At 36.8% G+C, this 27,942-nt stretch overlaps 1 protein-coding gene across 4 annotated transcripts in view; it reads right to left on the reverse strand.

Moving 5' to 3' along the window:
* The window catches only part of EPB41L5 (erythrocyte membrane protein band 4.1 like 5), a 135,610-nt gene that overhangs the window by 80,370 nt on the left and 27,298 nt on the right, over positions 1–27,942 (reverse strand). For all 4 annotated transcript variants that reach the window (XM_080798236.1, XM_080798235.1, XM_080798233.1 and 1 more), the window contains 8 exons: positions 13,161–13,203; positions 12,095–12,173; positions 10,576–10,620; positions 10,348–10,400; positions 6,286–6,406; positions 6,066–6,153; positions 5,010–5,098; positions 2,267–2,336 (listed from right to left, as the gene is read on the reverse strand). In XM_080798236.1, the coding sequence (XP_080654362.1) occupies positions 2,267–2,336; positions 5,010–5,098; positions 6,066–6,153; positions 6,286–6,406; positions 10,348–10,400; positions 10,576–10,620; positions 12,095–12,173; positions 13,161–13,203 (588 nt within the window). The remainder of the gene's footprint in view (positions 1–2,266; positions 2,337–5,009; positions 5,099–6,065; positions 6,154–6,285; positions 6,407–10,347; positions 10,401–10,575; positions 10,621–12,094; positions 12,174–13,160; positions 13,204–27,942) is intronic.

The following is a 27,942-nucleotide window of genomic DNA, read 5'->3' on the forward strand; positions in this document are numbered from 1 at the left end:
CAGACAAAAAGGAACAGCCAGTCCAGTTTCACTTAGATAAAGTTCAAAACATAAACAAAAACCAATGTATGGTGTTAAAGTCAGGAGAATGATTGTTACCCTTGGAGGCCTGTACCTGGTGGGAGGCACAAAAGAAAGTATATCCCTACAGCAGTGTTCTATTTATTTCTCTATCCGGGTGCTGGTCAACACAATAGGTTGTTTGTGAAAATCCAACAAGCTGCACACTTGTTTTTGCACTTATCTGAATATATGTTACACTTCAATAAAACTTACAAACAGAAAATACACATAGAAAAAAACATGGGAAAGCATATAACCTCAAAGTAGGAAAAATCCTTGAAAGATTGCCATGAAAGATTAGTAAATTTGCCTACTTAAAATTTTTTTTAAGTACGTGGCAAAATCATAATTAAGTAATGTTAAAAGACAACTATTATATAAAATATTTACAGTTTCTATGACAAAGGGCAAAACCAGTAAGAAAAAGGCCAAATGACAAAATGGGCAAGGATATGTATGAATAGAGTTTTGAGAAAAGGAAATACAAAGAACTCAAATATATGAAAAGATGTTCAACATCACTCATAATAACAGAAATAAAAATCAAACCTACAATGAAATTCCATTTTCCACCTTTCAGATAAAACTGTGACAACTCCCTCTGAGGAAAGAGGTTTGATCCTTGATAGGCTTTCTGTATCCAGGACAAATGTACATTCGAAACAGCAAATTCACCTCCAGAAAATTATCCTTACAGATACATGCCAAAGTACAAATTCTTGCATATATAGTGAATGTTAATGAGAATTTATTAAACAAATTAGGGTACATCCATATAGAATATCGTGTAATTTAGTTTGTTTTTTTTAAACAAGAACAAAGCAGCATTCTATATAGTCATATGGAAAAGATTCCAAAAGATATAATGTAAAGTTTAAAAAGGATTAGTACAGAACAGTCTAAAAGCATGGTAACTTTGTGTAAAAAAGAACTGATAGACACATTTGTGAGTGCATGTGCATGTGTATAAAATACCTTCAAAAAGATATCCAAGAAGCTAATACTATTTAAGATCAAATCTAAAATGACACTGATGGGGCGCCTGGGTGGCTCAGTGGGTTAAGGTCTCTGCCTTCGGCTCAGGTCGTGATCCCGGGGTCCTGGGATCGAGCCCCACATCAGGCTCTCTGCTTGGCAGGGAGCCTGCTTCCCTTCCTCTCTCTCTGCCTGCCTCTCTGTCTACTTGTGATCTCTGTCAAATAAAATCTTAAAAAAAAAATAAAAATAAAAAACAAAATAAAAAAAATGACATTGATTGTAAGATGCACAATTATCTTATGGCCCAAGTAAGAACGAGTGTCACCAATTAAATTATCACCATATTTCTCTATCACATAGAATTATATTTTATTCTTCTTGAAGAACTTCCTTTAGGTTTAGAGACAAATATCACTGAATCATGCATGTGCTTATATAAAAAGGAAAATATTTGTAAAATAAATTTTTAGATGGGAAATCTGCCTCTTCTGAGTCATTATCAATTCACCTCTTGATAATATAATGATCATCCTCTGTATCATCAACAGACTTCCTTTTAAAATGCTCTATTGCCTCTATGATTTTCTTCTAAGCTGTGTGATAGGGCAATCCTTTCCATGTATCTCGGTAGTAAAACTTGAAACTTGCAAAATTACGATTTTATTTAATTTTCAGAATCTTCTTTTAGGTTCCCTGCTAAGTAGTCCTTCTCACTCATCATTGTGCATACAAGTCTTTTTGACATTTGCCCTACTTGATTTTAATCTATATATATGTTTTTCAATCTATTTCTTTGCATGCAGTAAAGTTACTTTTATTTATTCACGATTCTGTGAGTTTTGACAAATGCAGGGAGACTACAAACTACCACCAAAATCAGGTGACAGAATAGTTCTCTCATGCCCCCAAATTCTCTATGCTGTTCCTTTGTAGGCAAGCCTCCCCATTCTCCCTAATCCCAAACAATCGGTGATCTGTTCTATTACTACAGGTCTGCCCTTCCCAGATCATCACATAAATGAAACCATACAAGTCATAATGTTCCAAGTCTGGCTCCATTCATGCATAATGCATTCAAGATATATCCATGTTCTGTGTGTCAATTAGGAGCCAGAGCTAACAAAAAAAAAAGTAATTTTTAATTTAGAAGACTTTATTAAAAAATATTAGACTTGAGTTACCACATAACATTGTCATTGTTAAAAAAGTAATGCAAAGTTCCTACCTGATCATCATCTTCTACAACCACAAGGGTTAACTTATTCTTCTTAAAATCCAATCTGGTTATCTTGGGCCTATAATAATATCAGAAGAAAAGCCAGATTTCAAATAAGCGTCCTCTAAATAAAAAGAAATGTTTGTTATTACTTCTAGCACATTAATCATCTTAACTGCTGAAATGAAAACTAATAAGCAGGTAAACATTACCTGTCCTGCCCACCAACAAAGCCTCCAATCTAAAAAATATTTAGGATAACAGAAAAAAACATTTCAAAAGCAGTATCGCTAATAAAACCAATGCAGCACATATATCAGACATTAAAAATGTTAAGAAAAAAAGAAAATGAGGAAATCCATACGTATGTTTTATAGACTGCCAGCTATAGTACAAGAGAGTCTCCAGGCCTAGTGTAAAGCACTAACCAACGTAAGAATTAGATACAGGAAAGACTATAAAGCTTTGTTAAAAGACATAAAAGAAAACAAATTCTTGATTAGGGCCTTCAACTCTAATTTCTCTATCAATTTTGGTTTGAGAAGTACATCTATAATCTTAAAAAAAAAATTTTTTTTTAAAGCCTCACTCTATGCCCCTTTTCCAACTCTGTCTCCCACCTGTACTGAAATCCTCAACAACCTACCACATATGAACTCTGTACTTCTATGACCTGTGAATGTCAAAACAAAACTTTCATTCTAATTCCCAAATATAACCTATACAAAAAATATAATTGCAAGACATAACTTGTTTACAGAAGTTGTACCAAAACAATAAGTATAATAGGTAGAGGAGGGGGGGAAGAGCGAGCACTTATTTAAGTGTAACAAATACTTATATAATGCCTATGAAGTATCAGATACTCTTATAAGTGTTTTACATGTATTAATTCAAATGATTCTCACAACAACCTTAAGAAGTGGTACAAAAGATGCTTTCTTTATCTCACCGCCTACAGCATCCTCTGGTCATGAAGTGTGTTTCATCTGCCTACAGAGGCAAGCTGTAACTGTCAGAGAATTAACAATCAAGGACTGGGTAAATAAATACCCCAGAGCTCCTTGACCTATCAAGAGACAATTATGAAGATGTTCCACTGAAGTCTCTCAGAAAGTCCCTAGCAGAGACACCTGGATTCAAAAATAATTATCTCCAACTTTTTGAGAGAAATAGTATCTTCAACTTTTTGAGATAAAGTAATTTTCAACCTAAAATTCTCAGTCCAATTATCAAGAAAGCGTAAGAGAATAAACAATTTTAGGGTATCCAAGGATTCAAACAATTTACCTCCTACACCCCACTTTGCTTAGGCAGGTACCTGAGGAAATGGATCAGAATTACAGGAATAAGACACAAAGGATCCTCGCTGAGAAAACAGATTAAAGCTGCAGAGTAACCTGAAGAGCAGACAGGTCCATCTGGAACAGAAGAATCATTCAAAGCAACTCCGAGGATGTGAAAGAACATAAGGCTAAGACAAAGGCAGGTAATGCAAAGGGTTGTGTGGGGTCTGTGAGACTGGCAGGTCGGGGGGAGCCAGGAACTCTGGGAAAAACAAAAACCTATACAGGAAAAAAAATAAAAATAATCCCAGTTGTGAGCTCAAGGAGTTTCGGACTGATCAAAAGAAAAACAGGATCATGAGACAGCAGTATCCTGCAACGAACTTTACTGAGGTGTCTGGATAGGGTTGCATGAGAAGGGAAGTCTTCAACGGGAGACCTTCCAGAGGTGGCTGCACAAAGTTACCACTAAAGAAGGGGAAGTGGGCAAGGCAACTTGTAGGAGAGGGGAATCAGAGAGGGGGCATAGGTGTCTACTCAATGGCATTCGGCAGCAAGAGGGGAGTGTATGGGTCAGAGAGCTCTAAAGGGCAGAGTGGTCTGGGGACTTTGAGAGCTACAGGATTTGTCTTATCTAAGACTAGCAGACGTCAGGTACATTTGCCTAGGGGACATGCAAGGCAGGCAGGCTCTAAGTCATTAAAAGTATACCTACTGGGCTATATACAAAGTAACTGTGAAATAAGAATTTGAGTTTAAGGCTGGTGGGCTCTAAGCTAACAATCCTGGCATGCTGTGAAGAAGTAAACACCACAGGGGCCCATCTTCAGCTCCTGTACATAGCACCGGTATACTAGAAAGCTCTACACCAATTCTGACACAGGGTTAACAATATGAACAGTTATCTCCTGATTTCAATTCTTAGAACAAACCAGCCAAGATGTGAAGAACTTAACCATGGCTACAAAATCCAAGTAAAATGAATGATAGAAGTTGGGACCTAAAAAGAGAAGCACAGCTTAAAGGGAGGGGTAAATATCTTCCTTTTACACAACACAGAGTAGGGAGTAATGAGACTGCCTGTGGAACAAGAAGTACTAAAAACAGTGATGGAACTACATGACAGCAGAGTGTCCATGTGAACACTTAATACAAAATGGAAAAATGGATGGAAGAGTTTAAAATTTACTTCTGCGGGGTGGGGGGCACTAAAGATGGGTAAGGAATATTACAGGAGAAAGTTGCTTTTTATTCACAATCTTTTCAGAATCATTTGATTTTCAAATTCAATTTTTTAAATAATTTTAACTTTTTTATATAAACATATAATGAATGTATTATTAGCCTCAGAGGTACAGGTCTGTGAATCGCCAGGTCAAATTCAATTTTATGTACTAACTTCACAGAGATGTTTTTTACTAATTAAAGAAAAACAAACCAATATCTGTAACATTAACTCTGCTTACCAAAAAAATAAGCCAATTTTGGTCTCTCCTTCAAAAACGAGGACTCCTGTTGGAGTTAGTCCCAAGCTATAGTCATTCCCATCTCTAGCCTAATTTAAGGAGAACGAAATGTGTTAGCTTTATTTGCATAAAACAGATTTTCCATGTTCACAGTTCATTTTCACACTGAATTATATTAACTATATACAGGCTAATATTAATATGCAAAGTGTTTTAAACAATCAGCATACCCAAAACAACGTTCTCAGGGAAACTGATACATGCATTTACTTTACTGTAACACCAGTCTTAAGGTATGTCATCACTGAAAATACACTGTGGTATACTTCTACTACAAAGAAAGCTCTTTGCAGATTCTGTCCACATTCTATTTAACACTTAAATTACAAATTTTTAAAAAGACTGCCTTTCAGGAAAAGTTTAGCTATTTAAACCAGAAATAACTTAAATCACCACACATCTCCTCAAAGTCCTCTCAAGCTATAAATTTTCAACTTTGCTTCCTAAATTATTTTAATTTTTAAACAGTCTACTCAGCTTAAGTGATACAAGATGATATGAGTATGAGGTGAAAGAATTAAAAATGGTTTAAAAATCTAAAAAATACAATAATAACACCTTAAAAGCACACATATATCTTTTTGGAGATTTTTGGTTGTTTCTCTTCTTTCTTATAATGAACCTTTATGTGAGATTCTCATATTTAATCTCAACCTTTATAATACATCCAAAGTACCCAGTGCTATGCCATCTCCGTGCATTCCCTCATACTGAAAAATGCCATAGTTATCTTGAATCTTGAAGGAAAAAACTTTTTTTTTTTTTTTTAAGATTTTATTTATTTATTTGACAGACAGAGATCACAAGCAGGCAGAGAGTCAGGCAGAGAGAGAGGAAGGGAAGCAGGCTCCCTGCAGAGCAGAGAGCCCGATGCGGGGCTCGATCCCAGGACCCTGGGATCATGACCTGAGCTGAAGGCAGAGGTTTTAACCCACTGAGCCACCCAAGGCGCCCCAGGAAAAAACTTTTTAAAAAGCATCCTAACACAGTTCTTACCTTGACCACATGCATATCAACCCCATACATTTCTAACCACTTGGCTTTATTCAGGTAATTGGTTTCAGCTTGTGCTGGTGTTTGACCTCTGAAATTCAGAAAACAATAATGTTTAAAATAATAATAAATATAAATTTTATACCAAGAACAGAAATAGAAGAAAACAAATATAAAATCAGTGTGGCCATGTTAAAGAAAAGTGTGATCAAATGTCAAGTACCTGTATTCCTTCCATTTCTCAAAAATAGCCAACTCCATCTCTTCAGTCTGAATGGGCACAAACCGGAACTCAGATACAAGTTCAGGACTATGTTCGGCAAGATCATAGTCGCCCAGTTCAGCTATAAACATAAATTCCACAAAGTTTTATTTTGTTAATAATTTTATTTCCTGCTGAATCTTCCTTCAAAACTCATTTTATTAATAAAAATTGCTAAAATTAGATTCTTTTCTTAAACTACAAGTAAGTCATAACACCCAGATCATTCCCAAAAATAAATCTAGCTCAGACTAACAACCTGTCAATGTCTATACACACAATCACATACTTGTGGTTGGTGGTATATTTTCAAATAAATGGGTTTCTGTTCATTTATTTCATACCTTATAATGCTTAGCTTTTGAAAACTTTCGAGACTTCCTTAGAGAAATACGTTTTGGCCTTATAATAAATAAACAAAAATACTTAGCAACCTTTAAAAAAACAATTAGCTCTAGGCATTTACTAAGAATCTATGCAGAGGAGTACCTAAGGTGGTTCAGTTGGTTAAGTATCAGACTCTTGATTTTTTTTAAAGGTTTTATTTATTTATTTGACAGAGAGAGAGATCACAAGTAGGCAGAGAGCCAGGCAGAGAGAGGGAGGGAGAAGCAGGCTCCCTGCTGAGCAGAGAGCCTGATGTGGGGCTTGATCCCAGGACCCTGAGAACATGACCTGAGCCAAAGGCAGGGGCTTAACCCACTGAGTCACCCAGGTGCCCCCAGACTCTTGATTTTGACTCAGGTCATAATCTCAAGAGTTGTGAGACTAAGCCCCATGTCAGGCTCTGCACTGGGTGTAAGCCTGCTTAAGACTCTCTCTCCCTCTCCCCCTTCCCACCCCCAGCTTGTACACATGCTCTCTCTTTAAAAAAACAAAACAAAAAGAATCTAATGTGCAGAGAACATGACATCACACACCACTAAAAGATACAGTCTCAGGTGCCTGGGGGACTCAACTGGTTAAGCGTCCAACTCTTTTTTTTTTTTTTTTTAGATTTTAATTTATTTATTTGACAGACAGAGATCACAAGTAGGCAGAGCAGCAAACAGTGAGACAGGGGGAAGCAGGCTCCCTGATGAGCAGAGAGCCCGATGAGGGCTCGATTCCAAGACCCTGATTCCAACTCACTGAGCCACCCAGGTGCCCCTAACATCCACTCTTGATTTCAGCTCAGATAATGATCTCAGGGTCATGGGATCTAGTCCTGGGTCAGTCTCCTTGGTGAGCACAGAGTCTGTCTTGTCCCTCTCCCTCTGCTCCTCCCCCTATTTGCACGCTCTCTTTTCTCTCTCTCACATAAATAAATAAATCTTAAAAAAAAAAAGATACAGTTTCATCCTGGAATTATAAATTGTTAATCCTAAAGAAGTAACTGAGAGAGGGGCACTTGGGTGGCTTAGTCGGTCGGTTAAGTGTTTGCCTTCCGTTCACGTCATGACCCCAGGGTCCTGATCTAGCCCAGCAGGGAGTCTGCTTCTCCTTCTCCCCCTCCCCCTGCTCATGCTCTCTCTCTCACAAATAAATGAAATCTTTAAAAAAATGTATTTTAAATTTAAAAAAAACCTTCAAGGAAAATTAGTAAAAAATATTTGGGGAAGGGAGGCAGTAGGAAAAAACCTGGACAATGCACAAACATTTATGTACACCCATCTGTGGTTATCTCTGAACTGTGGGTTTGGGAAGCAGGGTAGGTGATTCTAATTTTCTATACTTTAGACATTATTCCTTTAAAAGAATATTTTACTCATATTTAAAAATTAAACTATTTCCACGGTTATTAAAAAAATCCAGCTGTGTAGGAAGAAATACATAGATCTTGAGCTAAAAATAAAACTGATAATACCTCATCCATTGAACACTGACTTTACACATTAGACATATTAGAAATACATTGTCATCTATTTTCTCCACAACCTTACAAAATATTTATTATCATGCCAACTTTATTACTGAAGAAATTGCTCTTCTGTCTGGACCATAATTTTTTTTCTAAGATTTTATTTATTTATTTGACAGAGAGAGATCACAAGTACACAGAGAGGCAGGCAGAGAGAGGGGGGAGCAGGCTCCCCGACGAGGGACTCAATCCCAGGATCCTGAGATCATGACGTGAGCCGAAAGCAGAGGCTTAACCCACTGAGCCACCCAGGCACCCTGGACCATAATGTTTTTTAAAAAACACAAAACAGGGTGGCTCAGTGGGTTAAAGCCTCTGCCTTCAGCTCAGATCATGATCCCAGGGTCCTGGGATTGAGCCCCGCATCGGGCTCTCTGTTCAGCAGGGAGCCTGCTTCCTCCTCTCTCTCTCTGCCTGCCTCTCTGCTTACTTGTGATCTCTGTCTGTCAAATAAATAAATTTAAAAAATTAAAAAAACACAAAACAAAATCTGCTACCTAATGTTCAGGATATATACTAAAATGGCAAGAAAAAACTGAAAGTATGAGAAAAAGTTAACAACGAAAATTATTCTGATAAAATATAAAATCATAAATGAGAACTCATTTTATGAAGATGGGAGTAGCACTTCAGCAAATTTACTCTTAAGGGCCTTAAGACAGGATTTGGCAAAATATTAGACACAGGACAAAGAGATATAGAAGATATGATGAAGTATGAAGGAATCATGTAAATAATGGTGCCCTGGATGAAAGAGAAAGCAGAAAAGAGCTTTTACTCAGGAAAAAAATGTGATAAGTAGAGTTAAGAGATAACAAAATAGAACCACAATGCATTAATCAAACAACAAGTACTTAGTAAGCACTACTTTGAATAGTGTTTTGTTAAATACACAAAAATGTAGAAAATCACATTTTCAAGAAGCACATACTTTGGCTATCATGACAGTTACACAATGAGACCCAGAAAAAATACATGAGGCCGTAAGTGGCGGAACACATACACTGACAAAGACAGCTTTTCAGTAGATTAAAGTTTTAGAATTATCAACCTCATACAGGAATTAATAAAATATGTGTTTTTAAGAAAAAAATGCATGCAATTATACACTTCTGAATATTACAGTGCTAGAGATATAGCATTTCCACGCTAGTATCTGACTCTTTGCAGATGAGAAAGCAAATTTTAACTTGCAAACAGACTAGGATAGTAGATGGAGGCAGGTAGATAATTTACACTAGTGACAAGTTTTTGAAGTACAGAAATTTCTTCTGATCACCAATCCCTCTATCAACAAGAAAATATGCTTTCTTAAACAGTGGAAGCACAAAATAAGTAAAAATACTAGGTTTACCATAAAAACATAAAAATTTAGTCTTATTATTATCCATATAATTGCAAATAAATCTACTGATCCTAGAGGGATTAGGTATAAATATATAATCACCAAAAAAGTATAAATGCCTTAATAATCACTAAATTTTATTTGTATTCTAGTATATATAAATACCCCAATAGAATATTTATTTCTGTTTTGTGAATCAGGACCGAAGTTATAGTTCTCTTAAAATGCCCGTTTTCCACAAAAAAAAAAAAAAAAAAAAAAAATCTAAGCTTAACAGTGTATGGTCAGTTTAACAAGGTACAAAACTGAGTTTTTTGTTAATCTCATTTACTGGAAAATACTTTCTTTTATTGTTAAAATTACCATCAGGAACTTTAAAATATGCTCTAAGCATTTCTTCCATAGATTCATTTTTAAGAATAAACTTAAAGAAAGCAAAACATGCGACTATTGCAAAAATTTACTCTTATATCCCTGCATTCTTTTCAAGGAAAAAAAAATAGCGTTATACTTATTAAATGATCACGTCGACTGCAGTTTCTGTTTGAAAATAAGGTATAGATGGAAAGGGAGCAAATAAAATGAAAGGGAAGAAATAGAAGGTAATATTCTAAAACAAGTGAAAGTAATAGTTAGGGTTGGATATTGATACAAGTTTACATAACAACAGCAGTGTTACCTTCCCTGCACATCTTTTTGACTCTTTTAAAATTCTTAACTAAAAATATACCAAAAAAATTATGTTTTATTCTTAACAGTCAACATAAGAATTCCTTACCTTGCAGATTATAAGCTGCCAGCTGAACTGCTGTATCAAAGGGACACTCTAATCTGAGACCAAAACACAAATTTGTTAGACAAATCAACTTCATAAGCTTCATTTTAAGGTAAGTGGAAATAATACACACTTTACGTTGACCATTTCTTTTTCATAATTAACTATGAATTTATTTTTCAAAATCATTTTCAATTACCTAAAATGTGGTTTATCTTAAATAATACTCACTTTCCACTGAGAATATCTTGTTTTAACTGAAGAACAAATAAATACCTAAGGAAAATAAAAAGCACATATTTAACTAACCAGAAAAATCTACTATGAAAAATAATTCAACACTTCTAATGTAAGAAAAAACATTCTTAATTATAGAATTTTATCTGCAATAGACCCTATAAAAGAAAAAAAAAAGAAAAAAAAAACAAAACAACAACAAAAAAAATGGGGACAATAAGCATCAGGAGGATGGTAACATGTTCATAATAACAAGGAACAGAAAAGGCCACAGACTACAGTACAATCACCTTAAGGATAAAGGTTTTAAGCAAATTACTGAGAACGAGCTCTGTGATCTAATTTAACTTTACTCTCACAATACAAGTCCCCTCATATGTGAAAGGATACAGGCGTGTATGTAACTATGGAGATTAGCTATAATCTCACTGGCAGAGTATTCAAGAGAAAACCCTTCTAAAGGGACTCAGCAACTAACTCAGTTTTTACTTAATAAACAATATGTGTGTATGAATCATGGATTTACCACATAGAGTCAGTGAAAAAATATGGAAGACAAAATAAAAATAATTGTATATAATCTACTTAAAGTTTGTTTAAAACTATTCAAACCAAATTAGGATCTAATATTTTCCATCGGTCAATGGCATTTCAATTGGGAAAGTCAGGAGCCAACTTGAATAAACTCTCAGTGGCCAAAGATAGATCATTCTGAACATCAATAAACACAACATCAATAAATATAATACGGCAATATAGTCAACCATACCAGTCCTGTTTAAAACCCACGAGTTGATAATGATACTTTAAAAAAAGAACTTACTAGTTACTTTTACAGGATGCTAGAGAACCAATTCTTTATTTGGAAAATTGATAAAGGAAAAAAAAAAATCGTTCACTTAAAAACACTGTCCTGGGGCACCTGGGTGGCTCAGATGGTTAAGCATCTACCTTTGGGTCAGGTCATGATCTCCAGGTCTTGGGATGGAGCCCCCTGTCGAGCTCCCAGCTCAGCAGGGAGTCTGCTTCTCCCTCTCCCTCTGCCTTTCCCCCTGATGGTACTCTCTGTCTCTCTCCACCCCCATCGTCTCTATCTTGGTATCTCTCTCAAATGAATAAGTAAAAATCTTAAAAAAACAAAAAAAACTGTCCTAAAATGAAATTGGTTTTTTTAAAAGATTTTATTTATTTATTTGACAGACAGAGATCACAAGTAGGCAGAGAGGCAGGCAGAGAGAGAGGAGGAAGCAGGCTACCTGCCAAGCAGAGAGCCCGATGTAGGGCTCGATCCCAGGACCCTGAGATCATGACCTGAGCCGAAGGCAGAGGCTTTAACCCACTGAGCCACCTAGGCGCCCCTAAAATGAAATTCTATTGTCTGAGGTCTTAACCAAAGGCAAGAGATTCATTTCATTAGTGGTCTACAAGCTGGAAAGAATTATAAAGACAATCTTCTAGCACCTTTAGCTAGCTGACCAAAACTTTACCCTGTACAGCTCTAGAATGATCTTACCGTGTTAGCTCCTCACGAAGATTATTTGGTTCTGAGGAATAAAATTTAACTCGAAGATGCAGACAATAGGGTGAACCAACTGTGATTAAAAAACAAAAAACAAACAAAAAAATACTTTAACTTTTTATATAACTATTCAATGAGTAAGAATTTTCAGTCAGTAAATTTGTTAAAAAGGCTACTGAAGTAGAGACAGAAGATAACAGGGTATTATGGCAATATTTCACACACCAAAATATTGTACAGCTTAATTAAACCCTGACTAACACAAAAAGATCAATCAGTAGATTTTTTAAATGTACCAACCATCATATAGTACTATCATAATTAGCTGTCCTCCCAAGAATAGAGAGTTCTAGATTAATTCTAACAGTTCTGGGCCAAATGCATCAAATAAAAGTTTTGACTGTGCAATCTAACAGCCCTAAAAAAACCTGAGAAGCTATATTTCTTTTGAGTACTGAGTAATGCCTAGGTTATTAACTGCTGATGGCAAGTTCCCCCCTCACTTTCTAATTCATTTCACCTATCTCACTAACTTCTAAATTCTTAGTGGTTCCATTATTTTGTAAAGACAAAAGCTGAGATGCTCTGAAACCTCTTATGACAAAGGACAAACGGGATTACAAATCGGACACTGGTATCCTCCCCTGACTATTGCTAGGAATAACAACATTTTATGTGAATTGTTTCACTTCATTCTCTTAATTTTTAAAAGTTACATCTTTAAAGTCTCAAAATATTTTACAGAGCAGGGCAGATGCCAAACAGGAAAATTCCAACATAAGTAAACTACTCAAAGTCAAGCATCTCATGAGAAGTTAATCTCCTTTGCAAGTTGCAAATCCTCCAAGAAATAAACTATAAAGCACTTGACTCTAGATTACTATTAACCCTATATTAACTTAGCGGGTGGGTCAAAGTATCAAATTGAAATTATTTTTAGAAAGTAGAGATGCTAAGAAATTCATCTGAAATATGATCTCTTTATTAGGAATCAGAGCTTCTAATATATAATTACACATAATTAAATTCACTTTTTGTTCACAATTTTTTGAACACTTACTTTTTACTTGCTTTTTGATGCTCTTGGTACCATCTAGCCAGTGCTGAAAACAAAAGCAAAAATCAGATGTGAAGCAGATGACAGAACTCAACATTTTCATTAATAAAAGTTAATTTTCATCATGCTTCAGTGATCATTAAAAATATCTCACAAAGAGAAAAAGTGAGAATGAAAATGGGGGAGGATTATCTGCCCCCAATATCTACAGCAAACTTATGACACACAAGCAAAAAGCAAAAAGTGACTTAAAACCAGATATAGGACTTTTTTTTTTTAAGATTTTATTTGAGAGAGTGAGTAAGCAAGAGCATGGGGGTAGAGGGGAAGAACAGAGGGAGAGAGACAAGCAGACTCCACATTGAACACAGAGCTCTATGTGGGGCTCAATCCCAGGACCCTGAGATCATGACCTAAGCTGAAATCAAGAGCCGGCCAGTCAACAGAGTCACCCAGGTACCCCTCAGATAAAGGACTTCTTAAAACAATTCCTCTACTCCCTCACAGTAACAAGGATGGCATTTTTAATTCTGCCTTTAGTTTTCATATCCCCCTCCCCCAAAATGACTCTTATAAAAATGTTAAAATTAAAAGGAAAGTATCCTCATATTCCATCGTCTGGTTCAGTCTTGTGATAAAAATGTAAGATTTACTAAGAGATCATAACCAAAAATGAGGGGAAATAACAGTGTCACTTAAATTTTACAAAATAGATAATACTCAGAAGTAGTACTCTTTGGAAGAGCCTACACTATAAGATTAGATCTATCTCATAGCTAAGAATGAAGCAATCTTTGCTCCTTCGCTTTACAAATTAAAAATGTTAACACTGTGACTAGCAGGCTTCTGGTTTCAAAACTAATAGCCTTTTGATTTCTGTAACCTTCCCACTATGAAATGTCCGTAACACAAACAGCCATTAAGGGGCAATTCCAGAGGCTTCCACAGATAAACCATTCCTAGCTCACTTCTATTAATCCCTTTACAACACCAAATCCTAACAGTGGCAGGGTGCACTCATCCAACTAAGATATACATGATTGTGTTCTCTCCAGCATGCTTACAATTCCAAGCACCCTAAAAACGAAAGGAGTGCTCTTGTGCTAACTAATTCACAGAGCTAAAGAATCCAGTTTCAGAAATCCAGATAGGCAAAGACTGGGTAAACAAGGCTACATTGTTAATAGCCTTGTAACTATTTGCAGAGCCTCTTCTCAAGTGAAATTCACAGAACTACCAGTGTACAAGCAAAGTACCTCTTCATTTGAAATAAGATGCTCAGTTAACATTTCAAAAGGCGATTAAATACTATGCAATATTTTCTCTGGATTCCAAGGGTATAGGCTATTTAGCCATTTCTCATCTTTTTTTTTTTTTAAGATTTTATTTTTAAGTAATCTCTACACCCAATGCTGGGCTCAAACTCATAACCCTGATATCAAGAGTTGCGTGCCTGGGGTGCCTGGGTGGCTCAGACAGTCAAGTGTCTGCCTTCAGCTCAGGTCACAATCTCAAGGTCCTAGAATGGAGCCCCACATCAGGTCTCCCCACTCAAAAGGTAGTCTGCTTCTCCCTCTCCCTCTGCCTCCTTCCCCCTGCTCAGGCTCTGCCTCTCTTTTTCTCTCTCAAATAAATAAAATCTTTAAAAAAAAAGAAAAAGAAAAGAAGAAGAAGAAGAAGAAGAAGAGTTGCATGCTCTACCGATTGAGCCAGCCAGGGGCCACCCCCCCCACCCCCCCTACCCCCCGCCCCGGCCAGCCGCTTCTCCATCTTTTAATAAATTCAGTTGGACACCCACTTTTAAGCCTATTTCAATCTAGCAACTGTTCAGTTTTAGACATCCCTCCAATAGAATCCTAGGCTAGCCTGCAGAAACACAATTCTGTCTATTAGCAGAAAAGAGGTCAACCTAATACAGCAAAAAGTCCATCCATCATAGCTAATGCCAGCAACTCAATATCCAAAAATCCCAAACTTAATTATATTAATACCTACCAAAGCCTCATGCCAATCACATATTGGGTATAAGATAAAATTAGTTTTTATACCCCAGATAGTCTTCTACCCACAACATGAAACCCAGAAGTTGCTCTGTCTTCAGGTTTTATCTACTCTACTGCAATGAATTAACAGATGTCTGCTGGTTGCCTGGGCAATCTCACATGCCTATTGTTAGGGTTACTCCTACACCATAATGAGTGCAAATGAACACAACTGTTCCAGGAGGCAATTTAAGGATGCCCTAAAAATAACTGTCTTTGCCCAGAAATGGACCCTCAACTCTATGGTCAATTAATCTTCAATAAAGCAGGAAAGAATATCCAGTGGAAAAAAGTCTCTTCAACAAATGGTGTTGGGAAAATTGAACCACCACATGCAGAAGAATGAAACTGGACCATCTCCTTACACCACACACAAAAATAAGACTCAAAATGGATGACAGACCTAAATGTAAGACAGGAATGCATCAAAATCCTTGAGGAGAACACAGGCAGCAACCTCTTTGACTCAGCCACAGCAACTTCCCCCAAGACACATCCCCAAAGGCAAGGGAAGCAAGGGCAAAAATGAACTACTGGGGCCTCATCAAGATAAAAAGCTTCAGCACAGCAAAAGAAACAGTCAACGAAACCAAAAAACAACAACTGACAGAATGGGAGTAGATACTTGCAAAAGACATATCAGATAAAGGGCTAGTACCCAAAATCTACAAAGAACTTATCAAACTCAACACCCAAAGAACAAATAATCCAATCAAGAAATGGGCAGAATACAAGAACAGACATTTCTGCAAAGACGACACCCAAATGGCCAACAGACACATGAAAAAGTGCTCCAAATCACTCAGCATTAGGGAAGTACAAATCAAAACCACAATGAGATACCACCTCATACCAGTCAGAATGGCTAGAATCCACAGGTCAGGAAATGACAGCTGTTGGTGAGAATGCGGAGAAAGGGGAAACCTCCTACACTGCTGGTGGGAATGCAAGCTGGTGCAGCCACTCTGGAAAACAGTATGAGGTTCCTCAAAAAGTTGAAAACAGAGCTACCCTATGACCCAGCAATTGCACTACTGGGTATTTACCCCAAAGATACAAACCATAGTGATCTAAAGGGGCACATGCACCCCAACATTTATAGCAACAATGTCCACAACAGCCAAACTATGGAAAGAGCCGAGCTGTCCACTGACGGAAGAATGGATAAAGAATAGGCAAGATACACACATACACAACATACTTACACACACAATACTTACACACACAAGAGCGTGCAGGGGTGGGGGGGGAGGGGGTAGTATATTATACAGCTATCAAAAAATGAAATCTTGCCACTTGCAATGACGTGGATGGAACTAGATGGTATTATGCTAAGTGAAATAAGTCAATCAGAGAAAGGCAATTACCATATGATCTCACTGATACATGGAATTTGAGAGATAAGGCAGAGGATCATAGGGAAAAAGAGGGAAAAAAAATGGAACAGGACAAAACCAGAGAGGGAGACAAACCATAATCTCAGGAAACAGACTGAGGGATGCTGGAGTAGAGGTGGGTGGGAGGGATAGGGGGGCTCAGTTTTGGACACTGGGGAGGTTATGTGCTATGGTGAGCACTGTAAATTGTGTAAGACTGATAAATCATAGACCTGTACCCCTGAAACAAATAACACATTATATGTTAGTAAAAAAAATAAAAAATAAAATACCTGTCTTTGACTCAGCAATTCTATACCTAGAAATAATTACGGATGTGTATAGATTTACTTAAAAGGAATTATGTGAGAGAAAGTTAAGACTATATATATATACATATATATATATATTCAATAAGAATGAATTGGTTAAATAAAGTATTTCAATATGACAGAACACCATGCATCAATTAAAAACAAGGAAAGCAAATATTTAAGGATCTGGAAAACTATTTATAATATATTGTTAAATTTTAAAAAGCAGGTTACAAAATATAATTGTTTTGTCAAAATGTACAAGTGTATATATAAAAACATGCTTTTTTTCTTTTGGATTGAGATAATCTATAACAAAACAATAACAGATGTTATCTCTAGGCAGTGGATACTGCTGGTGATAATTTTTCTTCTTTGTGCTTTCCTCTATTTTCAACTTACTCTACGAGGAGCACATATTATTTAAAATACTCACAGACCTTTTATTTTAGTATTTTATAAAAATAATTTACTTATATATAGGTTTAATATGGGGGTAGCATTAAAAAGTATATGATCAACAGTCCCTCTACTCCCTGCAACAGGCCACCCCCCAAATACCCAATTTCTATTACCACATGTACCCTCCAACAAGATGTTACTGGTTTCTGACTCCTTTCAGAGTTTCTTCAAACAGGGAAGGAGGAAAAAAAAAATGTTTATACATGTTGGTAAAACCTAGGGAACATTAACAATGGACTGAACATCAACAGGCTAACTATAAATTTTGACAGAATAAACTTTGAGGAATGTAAAGACGGAAACAATGTAAGATCACATGCTATTTCAAGAACAATCTATAGTCTTTCTTAGATGGTTGTAATTTGAATTTGTTCCTGTTTAAGAACATATAAGGGCTAGTCTCAAAAATACACCTTTGGGGCGCCTGGATGGCTCAGGGGGTTAAAGCCTCTGCCTTCAGCTCCCGTCCTGATCCCAGCGTGCTGGGATTGAGCCCCGAATCCGGCTCTCTGCTAAGCGGGGAGACTGCTTCCTCCTCTCTCCCATTCTCTCTCTCTCTCTCTGCCTACTTGCGATCTCTGTCAAATAAATAAATAAAAATCTTTTAAAAAATTTTAATTAAAAAAAAACACCTTTAATCTTTAATTTGTACCCTACTATTCTAAGAAGCACATTAAACATAAAATCATCCCAGTGAGATAAAGGATCAGAGTTTTCTTCCAAGCAGGCATTTTAGTCTCTTCTTTACCTGCATATAGTAAGAGCTTTAACATCTGCACTCCCTTAAAATGACCCAAACTCAGATAACATCAAGCACATTTTAAAGTGAAACTTAGGAGCTGGGGAGTTCTGGGTGACGTTCTTCTGGGGAAGGTCTGAGTTCATGTTTGCATATTCTCAAGTCTGTTTTCTTTCATCTCCTCCACATTCCAAGCTCAGGGACTGGAAAATTCAGAACTCAGAGACAGGCACTGATAGGATTTTTGTCAATCAGGGTCTTTAGGAGTTGAATTTATATTACATTAGAAGATAAAGGTGAGAGCATGCAGATACAGATTCTTGCATGCCTAGGGTAAAACTAATACAGTCCTCTTTCCCCATTATACCTTAAAAAGGAAACAAACTCCCTTCTAATTTCCTAATTTTAAAGTCTGGTTGATAAACTTAGCCATCAAAGGATGTGGGAAGCCATCCTATTGAGCTGGGCATGAAAGAAGAATTATTACCTGCATGTGTCTGAAATTATAAAGAGTATGTAATCACAAACAACAGACATAACTAAATCAAACGAAGAATCACCTAGGGAGCTTCCAAAACACTGACATGCACACACACCCTCATCCCGGTCCCTAAGCCCATCTGTAAACAGCTCTTCAAATAAATGATTCCTGATTTCTAACCACCTACACAGCTCTACTAAAGAAATGCCCTACTACCTTTGCTCAAAGAGCAAAGACTTTAAAACAGAGAAATGCTAACCACCTTTCAAAGCAACTACATCTGCAAAAAATATTTCTGCTTTGAAAAGTAGAGGTTTATGTTCTGAATTAAGATTGTTTTAAAGAAAATTTTAAACAATTAACAAAATGTTAAAAAATCTACACAATAAAAATGGAGAACCAATACAGTGCATTGCTGTAATCTAACTGGAAACACTTCAATTTGGTCTAAATTCATTATAAATTCTTCCTGGGTGATTACTTTCTTGGTATTAACAGTCTGTGTTAGAAGACATTTCAAAAGAAGAGTTAGATAAGCCATTAAAATATATTTACCACTGTGCCTTTCTTCATATTATTAATATGCCCTCTTAAAATTCTTAAAAGTCAAATTCATAATGGAAATGTAGGTGAGGCAGGTTTTATATTCACTCTCCAGAGAGAGCATGTAATCTATTTTGGAAATATACTTTTTACAGTTCCTCCTTATTTAACAAATACATGTGTGCCTGTGTGTTACAATATGGACATGTATTTAACATACACTACTTATTTCTACATATTTTCACTCCCCACTATTTTATTGAATCCTATTGTTTGTGTTAGGTTCTTAGTTAATGTATAATCCAACCACCTGCCAACAATGATAATTTTACCTCCTCCTTTCCAGTCTTTATAATAAAACTTCTGTGACTGCATTTGCTGGCACTTCTGTTATGAAATTAAATACCACTGGTAATAACAGGCAAATTATCATCTTGTCTTTAACAGAAATGCTTCTATCACTCCTCTATTAATCTAGGGTGGTTGTTGTTATTGTTGTCACTGTTAATAATGAGGTATCTGCATAGAAAGAGAGTAAAGTGACTGAGTATTCACCAGGTCTGTTCTCTACAGGTGCCACATATATAGGTTGTGCCACATGTCCACTCAGACCTAAAATGGGAAAAAGCACGCCTCTAAAGTTGGATAGAGCTACAGAGACTGAAAGGTCAATTCCATACTGGCCAAAGTCCATTATGTTTAGTCCAGGAATTCTGGGGCAAGAAAGAAGAGGCTTAAAGGTCTACCAAAATACCACTTGATAAGAATTCTAAAGCGTTATCTGCACAACCTCAGATAAGTGAAGGTCAGCAAGACAAACACATCTCACACATTATGCCTACAGTACCTGAATAGCTGAATTCTAAAACTGGAACAAGAATAGCCTCTTTAACTCAATGAGCTTGGATCTACTATCAAGGGAAACGACTGCTGCAGCCTCCAGGTATGCAGCACCTGTAACACATTTACCCTGTGTTCCACTAGACAATTAAGTGTTTTCTAGCCTTCAGCTTTGGATCTAACCTCTCCACTTCCATTTCCATACAGTGTTGTCTTTAAAATGCCATAAACTTCAACAAATCAAGTTACTTTATTTTCTTTGTGGTAAAGATTTCAGTTTCAATCATTTTTTAATGTAGTTTCAATTAAGTATATGCCAAAGCAATAACAAGCATCAATGAAGGGTTAAACTGTTCAGAATTGGCACACAGCACATCAACTCAGATTCTACTGCCAGAGGCAAGACACATAGCCGAGCCCGATATCAACTGAACAAGAAAGTACAATCCTCTTAAAACAAAGGCAGGAAACAAATGGCATGAAAAACCATATATGACAAATTATCTCAATTGATACTGAATCATCCTTGCATTTCTTTTTTTTTTTCATTTTATTTTTTTTTAAAGATTTTATTTATTTGACAGACAGAGATCCAAGTAGGCAGAGAGGCAGAGTGGGGCGGGGGGGGGGGGGGTGCGGAAAGCAGGCTCCCTGCTGAGCTGAGACCCAGATGTGGGACTCTATCACTGGAACCTGAGATCATGACCTGAGCTGAAGGCAGAGGCTTTAACCCACTGAGCCACCCAGGCGCCCCTCTTTTTTTTTTTTTATTAAAGATTTTTTAAATTTAAATTTAAAAATTTAAATTTAAAGATTTAATTAAAGATTTTTTTAATTAAAGATTTTATTTATTTATTTGACAGAAAGAGACACAGAGAGACACAGAGAGAGAGAGAGACACAGGGGAGTGGGAGAGGGAGAAGCAGGCTTCCCGCTGAGCGAGGTGCCCAATGTGGGACTCAAACCCAGGACCCCAGGATCATGACCTGAGTCAAAGGCAGATGCTTAACAAATGAGCCACCCAGCCGCCCCTCATCCTTGCATTTCTGAGAATAAACTCAACCTGATCAAAATGTGTTACTTATACTTTTAATAAGCTGCTGAATACTGTGTGCTGACAATTTACTTGGGATTTTTATACAGAGAACAAGGGAAGTTTAAACAATATATACAGAACCAATACAAGCTATCACACCAACTTTTTAAAAAGGCAAAAAAAAAAAAAAAAAACTCTACTTCTTGGCCTTTTGGCTAAGATCAATTGTAAAAAGGCAAAAAAAAAAAAAAAAAAAAGTACTACCAACCTGTTAATTTTCCTTCTTTCCCAAGTAAAGGGGAAATGCTATCTTTTGTTTCTCTTTCCTGAAACATGACAAAAGTGTCTACACTCTAGATAACTCTAAGAAGTTAAGGGACCAGGGGCACCTGGGTGGCTCAGCTGCTTAAGCACCAACTCTTTTTTTTTTTTTTTAAGATTTTATTCATTTATTTGTCAGAGAGAGAGAGAGAGAGAGAGAGAGAGCGCAAGTGTGCACGCACGCACAAGCAGGGGACCTGCAGGCAGAGGGGGAAGAAGGCTCCCTGCCTAGCAAGGAACCTGATGCAGGACTCAATCCCAAGACCCTGGGATCATGACCCGAGCCCAAGGCAGATGCTTAACTGACTGAGCCACCCAGGCATTCCAAGTGGCAACTCTTGATTTCGACTCTAGTCATGATCTCAGTGTCCTAAGACTGAGCCCTGAGTTGGGCTCTGCCCTCAGCACAGAATCTGCTTAAGGAAGATTCTTTCCCCTCCCTTCCGTCCCTTACTCCCTCTCAAAATAAATGAAGAACAAAACAGAACAAAAAAACCTTGATGGACCAGTTAAAATTCTAAGCTCTAAATATGAAACTTGAAAAACTTCACCAAACAGAGGGCACTAACATAAGCCAGAGGGTTAAATCTTGGCCCTGACACTTAATTTGTTTGGCCCAGACTCTGTTTTTCTTTTTTCTTTTTTTTAAGATTTTATTTTTCATTTGACAGAGAGAGGGAGAGAGAGAGACAGACACAGAGAGCACAGGCAGGGGGAGCAGCAGAGGGAGAGGGAGAAGTAGGCTCCCTGAGAGGATGGCCAATGTGGGGCTTGATCCCAGGACCCTGAAATCATGACCTAAGCTGAAGGCAGACACTTAATGACTGAGCCACCCAGGCACCCCTATTTTTCTTATTCTTTAAAAAAAATTATTATGAAATATTCACAGGAAGTTACAACGATAATAGTGAGAGGTCCTGTGTCCCATCCCCACCTTCCCCCAATGGTTACATCTAACATTACCATGGTACAAATTAAAATCAGGAAACTGACCTTAGTACTATGTTATATGTCATTTTACTACAAGTCTGGACTTCTGTAACTAATACCACTATCACTGTAAAGAAATATTCTATTAACAACAACAAAAAAAATGCTCACATGACTCCTTGATAATACACGTGATATAGTAATACACACTCGCCCCCCCACCTCTAACTTCCTTAAACCTTAGCAACATTAATATGATCTTCACAATTTTGTCTTTTCAAGAACGTTATATAAGTGGAATTATACAGTATATGACCTTTTTAGATTGGCTTTTTTCACTCATCATAATGCCCCTGAAATCCATCCAAGTTGTTCTGAGTATCCACAGAATCAATAGGTATTTCTTTTCTATTGTTGAACAGTGTTCACAGTTGATTTAATCAAACAACTACATGACCTTTATTTTTTCCAAGTTTTTTTCTATTACAAATATAGCTGCTACGAATAATCATGCACAGGTTTTGTAAGGAAATAAGTCTTCACTTCTCTGGGATAAATGGTCATGCATACAAATGCTGAGTTATATGGTTAATGTATATTTACTATTTTAGGAAACTGACAGATTATTTTCCATAATGGCTATAACATTTTTATATTCTCAATACCAATATATGAGAGGCCCAGTTTCTCCACATCCTCAGTAGCATTTGGAATTGTCACTATTTTTATTTTAGCTATTCTAAAACATGTATGGTGATGATGCCTCATCAAGGTCTTAATTTGCATTTCCCTGATACCTACTGATGCCTAACATCTTTTCATGTATTTGTCTACCATCAATATATTCTCTTCGGTTAAATGACTCTCCATGTCTTCCGTTTTCTAACTGTTGAGTTTAGGAGTTCTTTATATATTGAGTTCCTTGTCAGATATACGGTTTGCAAGTATCTTCTCCAAGTGTGTAACTTGGCTTTTTACCCTCTTAACAGAGTCTTTCTCAGAGCAGAAGGTCTGAATCTTGGGGCACCTGGGTGGCACAGTCAGTTGGGTGGCCAACTCTTAGTTTCAGCTCAGGTCATGACCTCGGGGTCCTGAGATTGAGCCCCAAGTCAGGCTCTGAGCTCAACAGGGAGTCTGCTTCCCCCTCTCTCTCTGCCTGCCTCTCTGCCTGCTTGTGATCTCTGTCAAGTAAATAAATAATAAATAAATAAATAAACAAAGAAAGTTTGATAAGGAAGTCTTGTCGATGTAACTGTACACAAAAGAAAGAAAAAAGAGACAAAGAAAAAAAAGAAAAACTTAATTACACTACCTTAATCAAAGGATCAAAGTTAGTATCAGGACACTTGGGTGGTTCTGTTGGTTAAGCATCCAACTCTTGATTTGGCTCAGGTCATTATCTCAAGGTTGTGAGATCAGGCCCCACACTGAGCCTGGAGCCTGCTTAAGATATTCTCTCTCAAAGTCAATTATTATATGGTTTCACTTACTTGTGGAACATAAGGAATAACATGGAGGACATTAGGAGAAGGAAAGGAAAACGGAGGGGGGGAAAATCAGAGGGGGAGATAAAGCATGAGAGACTGTGGACTCTGAGAAACAAACTGAAGGTTTTAGAGGGGAGGGCGTGGGGGATGGGTAAGCCTCGTAGTGGGTATTAAAGAGGACATGCATTGCATGAAGCACTGGGTATTATATGTAAACAATGACTCTTGGAACACTACATCAAAAACTAATGATGTATTATATGGTGACTAACATAACACAGTAAAAATTTTTTAAAAAAAAGAAAGATATTGTCTCTCATTCTCTCTCTCTCTTTCTCCCTACCGCCAAGGCCCCTCTCCATCCTGTTATTTAAAAAAAAAAAAAAAAAAAGATTCAAAGTTAAAAGTTAAGATCACCAGTAATGGGACAAAATAAAATTAAACGTCACTTGATAGAATAAGGAAACACAGCATCACTTCACCTATTTTCCTGCCAAATATCTAAGATTAACCTACCTCATGAGGAAACACCAGACAAACCCAAACTGAGGTACAGCCCATAAAATAACTGACCTGTATCTTCAAAAGTGTAAAAGTCAAGGTAAGAGTGAGGGACCACAGTATTCCAAGATGAAGGCAACTGAAGAAATCTAACAACTGAATGTAAAACATGATTCTGAACTAGACCCTTTGGCTATATAAAGGACACTGTACAGACAACTGGAAAATATGAATGGAGTCTGAGGATTAGATGGTGGTAATGTCACAATGTCAACTTCCTGGTTTTGATGGCTGCACTAAGCTATACAGAATATACTTGTGGGAAAAATACACTAAAGAATTCAGGGGTGACGAGACATCTGCAACTCTTTTCTCAAATGGTTCCACAAAAATATTTATTTACGCTGTTCTTACAACTTTTCTGTAAATATGACATTATTTCAACTACACATTAAATGTGTATGTGAACATAAAATGAGCTGGTATAAGCAAAAGTAAACAAGAGCAAACTCAGATTCTACATATTCATAGGAAGAAAAGTAAATGCATAATTCCAATCATACATATTTCAGACTTATCTGAAATGACCAAAAAACTAAACTTTAACACACTGATTTTACATACATAGGCATACACACAACGTATTTAAGATTGAAATGTAACACGTAATTCCTTGATCATTTTTCAAGGTTTTTATTTTAATTACAGTATAGTTAACAGTGTTTTATTAGTTTCAGGTGATATATAGTGATTCAACAATTCTGTACATTACTTAGTGCTTAAGTGTACTCATTAATTCCTATCACCTATTTTGCCCACCCACCTCCCCTTCAGTAACCATCAGTTTGTTCCCTATTTTTTGTTAAAGATTTTATCTATCTTAGAGAGAGAGAGAGAGAGAGAGAGAGAGAGAGAAGGAGAGAGATCACAAGCAGGGGCGGGGGAAAGGGTAGAAGGAGAAGCAGACTCCCCTCTGAGCAGAGAGCCCTATGCAGGACTCAATCCCAGGAACCTGGCATCCTGACCTGAGCCAAAGGCAGATGCTTAACTAAATGACCCACACAGGTGCCCTGTTCTCTATAATTAAGAGTCTGTAGGCTTATCTCTCTCTTTCCCCTTTGTCCATTTGTTTTGCTTCTTAAATTCCATATGAGTGAAATAATCAAATGTATTTGTCTTTCTCTGACTTATTTTGCTTAGTGTTATACCTTCTAGCTCCATCCATGTTGTTGCAAATGGCATAGTATCGTTCTTTTTTATGGCTGAATAATATTCCACTGGAGAGAGATACCACCTCTTCTTTATCCATTCATCTATTGCTGGACATCTAGGCTGCTTCCATAATTTCACTATTGTCAAATTAATGATGCTGCAATAAACACAGAGGTGTATATATCCTCTGAGTTAGTGTTTTTGTATTCTTTGGGTAAATACACAAATACACAAATTCCTGGATCATAGGGTAGTTCTATTTTTATTTTTTTTTTAATTTTTATTTTTTGAGGAACCTCTATACTGTTTTCCACAATGACTGCATCAGTTCGCATTCCCACTAACAGTATATAAAGTGTTCCTTTTTCTCCACATCCTCACCAACACTTGTTCCTTATTTTTTACTTTAGCCACTTTAACAGGTGTGAGATGGTATCTCATTGTCAGTTTGATTTGCATTTCCCTGATGGTAAGTGAGGATGAGCATCTTTTCATGTGTCTGTTGGTTATCTGGATGTCTTCTTTGCAGAAATGTCTGCTCATGTCTTCTGCCCATTTTTTAACTGGATAATTTGTTTTTTTAAGATCTGAGTTGTATAAGTTCTTTATATATTTTAGATACTAACCTTTAATCAGATATGTCATTTGCAAATATATTCCTCCATTCAGTAGGTTACATTTTAGTTTTGTTTATTATTTCCTTTGCAATGCAGAAGCTTTTTATTTGCATGTAGTCCCAATAGTTTATTTTTGCTTTTATTTCCCCTAATGCTGCTATGGCTGATGTCAGAAAAACTACTACTTGTGCTCTCTTCTAGGATTTTTATGGTTTCAGGTTTCACATATAGGTCTGGAAAATCCCTTTTGAGTTTAGTTTTGTGTATGATTTAAGAAAGTGATCCAGTTTCATTCTTTTGCATGTAGCTGTCCAATTTTCCCAACACCATTTATTGAAGAGGCTGATTTCCCCATTGTATATTCCTGCTGCTTTTGCCAAAGACCATGTAATTGTGGGCTTGTTTCTGAGCTTTTTATCCTGTTCCATTGACCTATGTGTTTATTTTTGCGCCAGTGCCATGCTGTGTTGATTACTGTAGCTTTGTAGTATAACTTGAAATCTGGGACTGTGGTACCTCCAGCTCTTTCGTTTTCAAGACTGTTTTAGCTATTTGGAGTCTTCTGTGGTTCCGTACAAATTTTAGGATTATTTGTTCTAGCTCTGTGAAAGATGCTATTGATATTTTGATAGAGATTGCATTAAATCTACAAATTACTTTGGGTAGTATGGACATTTTAACAGAATTTGTTCTCCCAATCCATAAGCATGGAATAATCTATTTCTTTGTGTTGTTCAAATTCTATCATCAATGTTTTACAGTTTTATGTTTTATAGTTACAGGTCTTTTGCTCCCTTGGTTAAGTTTATTCCCAGGTATTGGTGCAACTGTACCTGAGATTGCTTTCTTAATTTCTCCTGCTGCTGCTTCATTATTAGTGTATAGAAATGCACTAACAGTTTTTTGGTGGAGTCTTTAAGGCTTTCTGTATATAATATCATGCATCTGCAAATAGTTGAAGTTTTACTTCTTCCTTACTCACCTGGATGTCTTTGGGGCACCTGGGTGGCTCAGTTGGTTAAGTATAGGACTTTGGCTCAGGTCATGATCTCAAGTTGTGGGACTGAGCCCCGCATCAGGTTCCCTGCTCAGTGGGGAGTCTGCTTCTCCCTCTCCCTCCTGCTCATGCTTCCTCTTTTGCTCTTTCTATCTCAAATAAATAAATAAATAAATCTTTAAAAAAACAAAAAAAAACCACACCAATTTGAATGCCTTTTAATCCTTTTTCTTACCTGATTGCTAGGGCTTCCAGTACTATGGTGAATAACAGTGTTGAGAGTGAACATCCTTGTCTTGTTCCTGATTTTGGAGAAAAGCTCTCAGTTTGTCAACATTGAGTATAAGGTTAGCTGTCAGTTTTTCACATATGGCCTTTATATGTTGAAGTATGTTCCTTCTAAATCTACCTTGTTGAGGGCTTTTATCATGAATGGATGTAGTACTGTCAGACGCTTTTTCTGCATCTACTGAAATGATCAAATGGTTTTTATCCTTTTTCTTACTGATATGTATCACACTGATTGATATGCCAATACTGAACCACCTTTGCATCCCGGGAATAAATTCCAAGTGATTGTGGTGAATGATGTTGGATTTGGTTTGCTAACACTTTGTTGAGGATTTCTGCATCTCTGTTCATCAGAGATGTTGGCCCACAGTTCTCTTTTTATTTGGTGTCTTAATCTGGTTTTGGTCATTTTTTTTACCCTGCCTCAACATTCTTTGGATTCTACCCTTACACTAAATAAGACAAACAGACACAAAAATCATAGGGCTAACTTAGTTTACACAGATGACCCTAGCCAAAAACTTCACTTGATTGAGTTCTCGATCTTCACCAATAAACTGACCTGTTTGCAAAGTATCAATTTTGTTTTATTCTGG

The sequence above is a fragment of the Martes martes genome (genome assembly GCF_963455335.1).
Source record: "Martes martes genome assembly, chromosome: 3".
NCBI lineage: Eukaryota > Metazoa > Chordata > Mammalia > Carnivora > Mustelidae > Martes > Martes martes.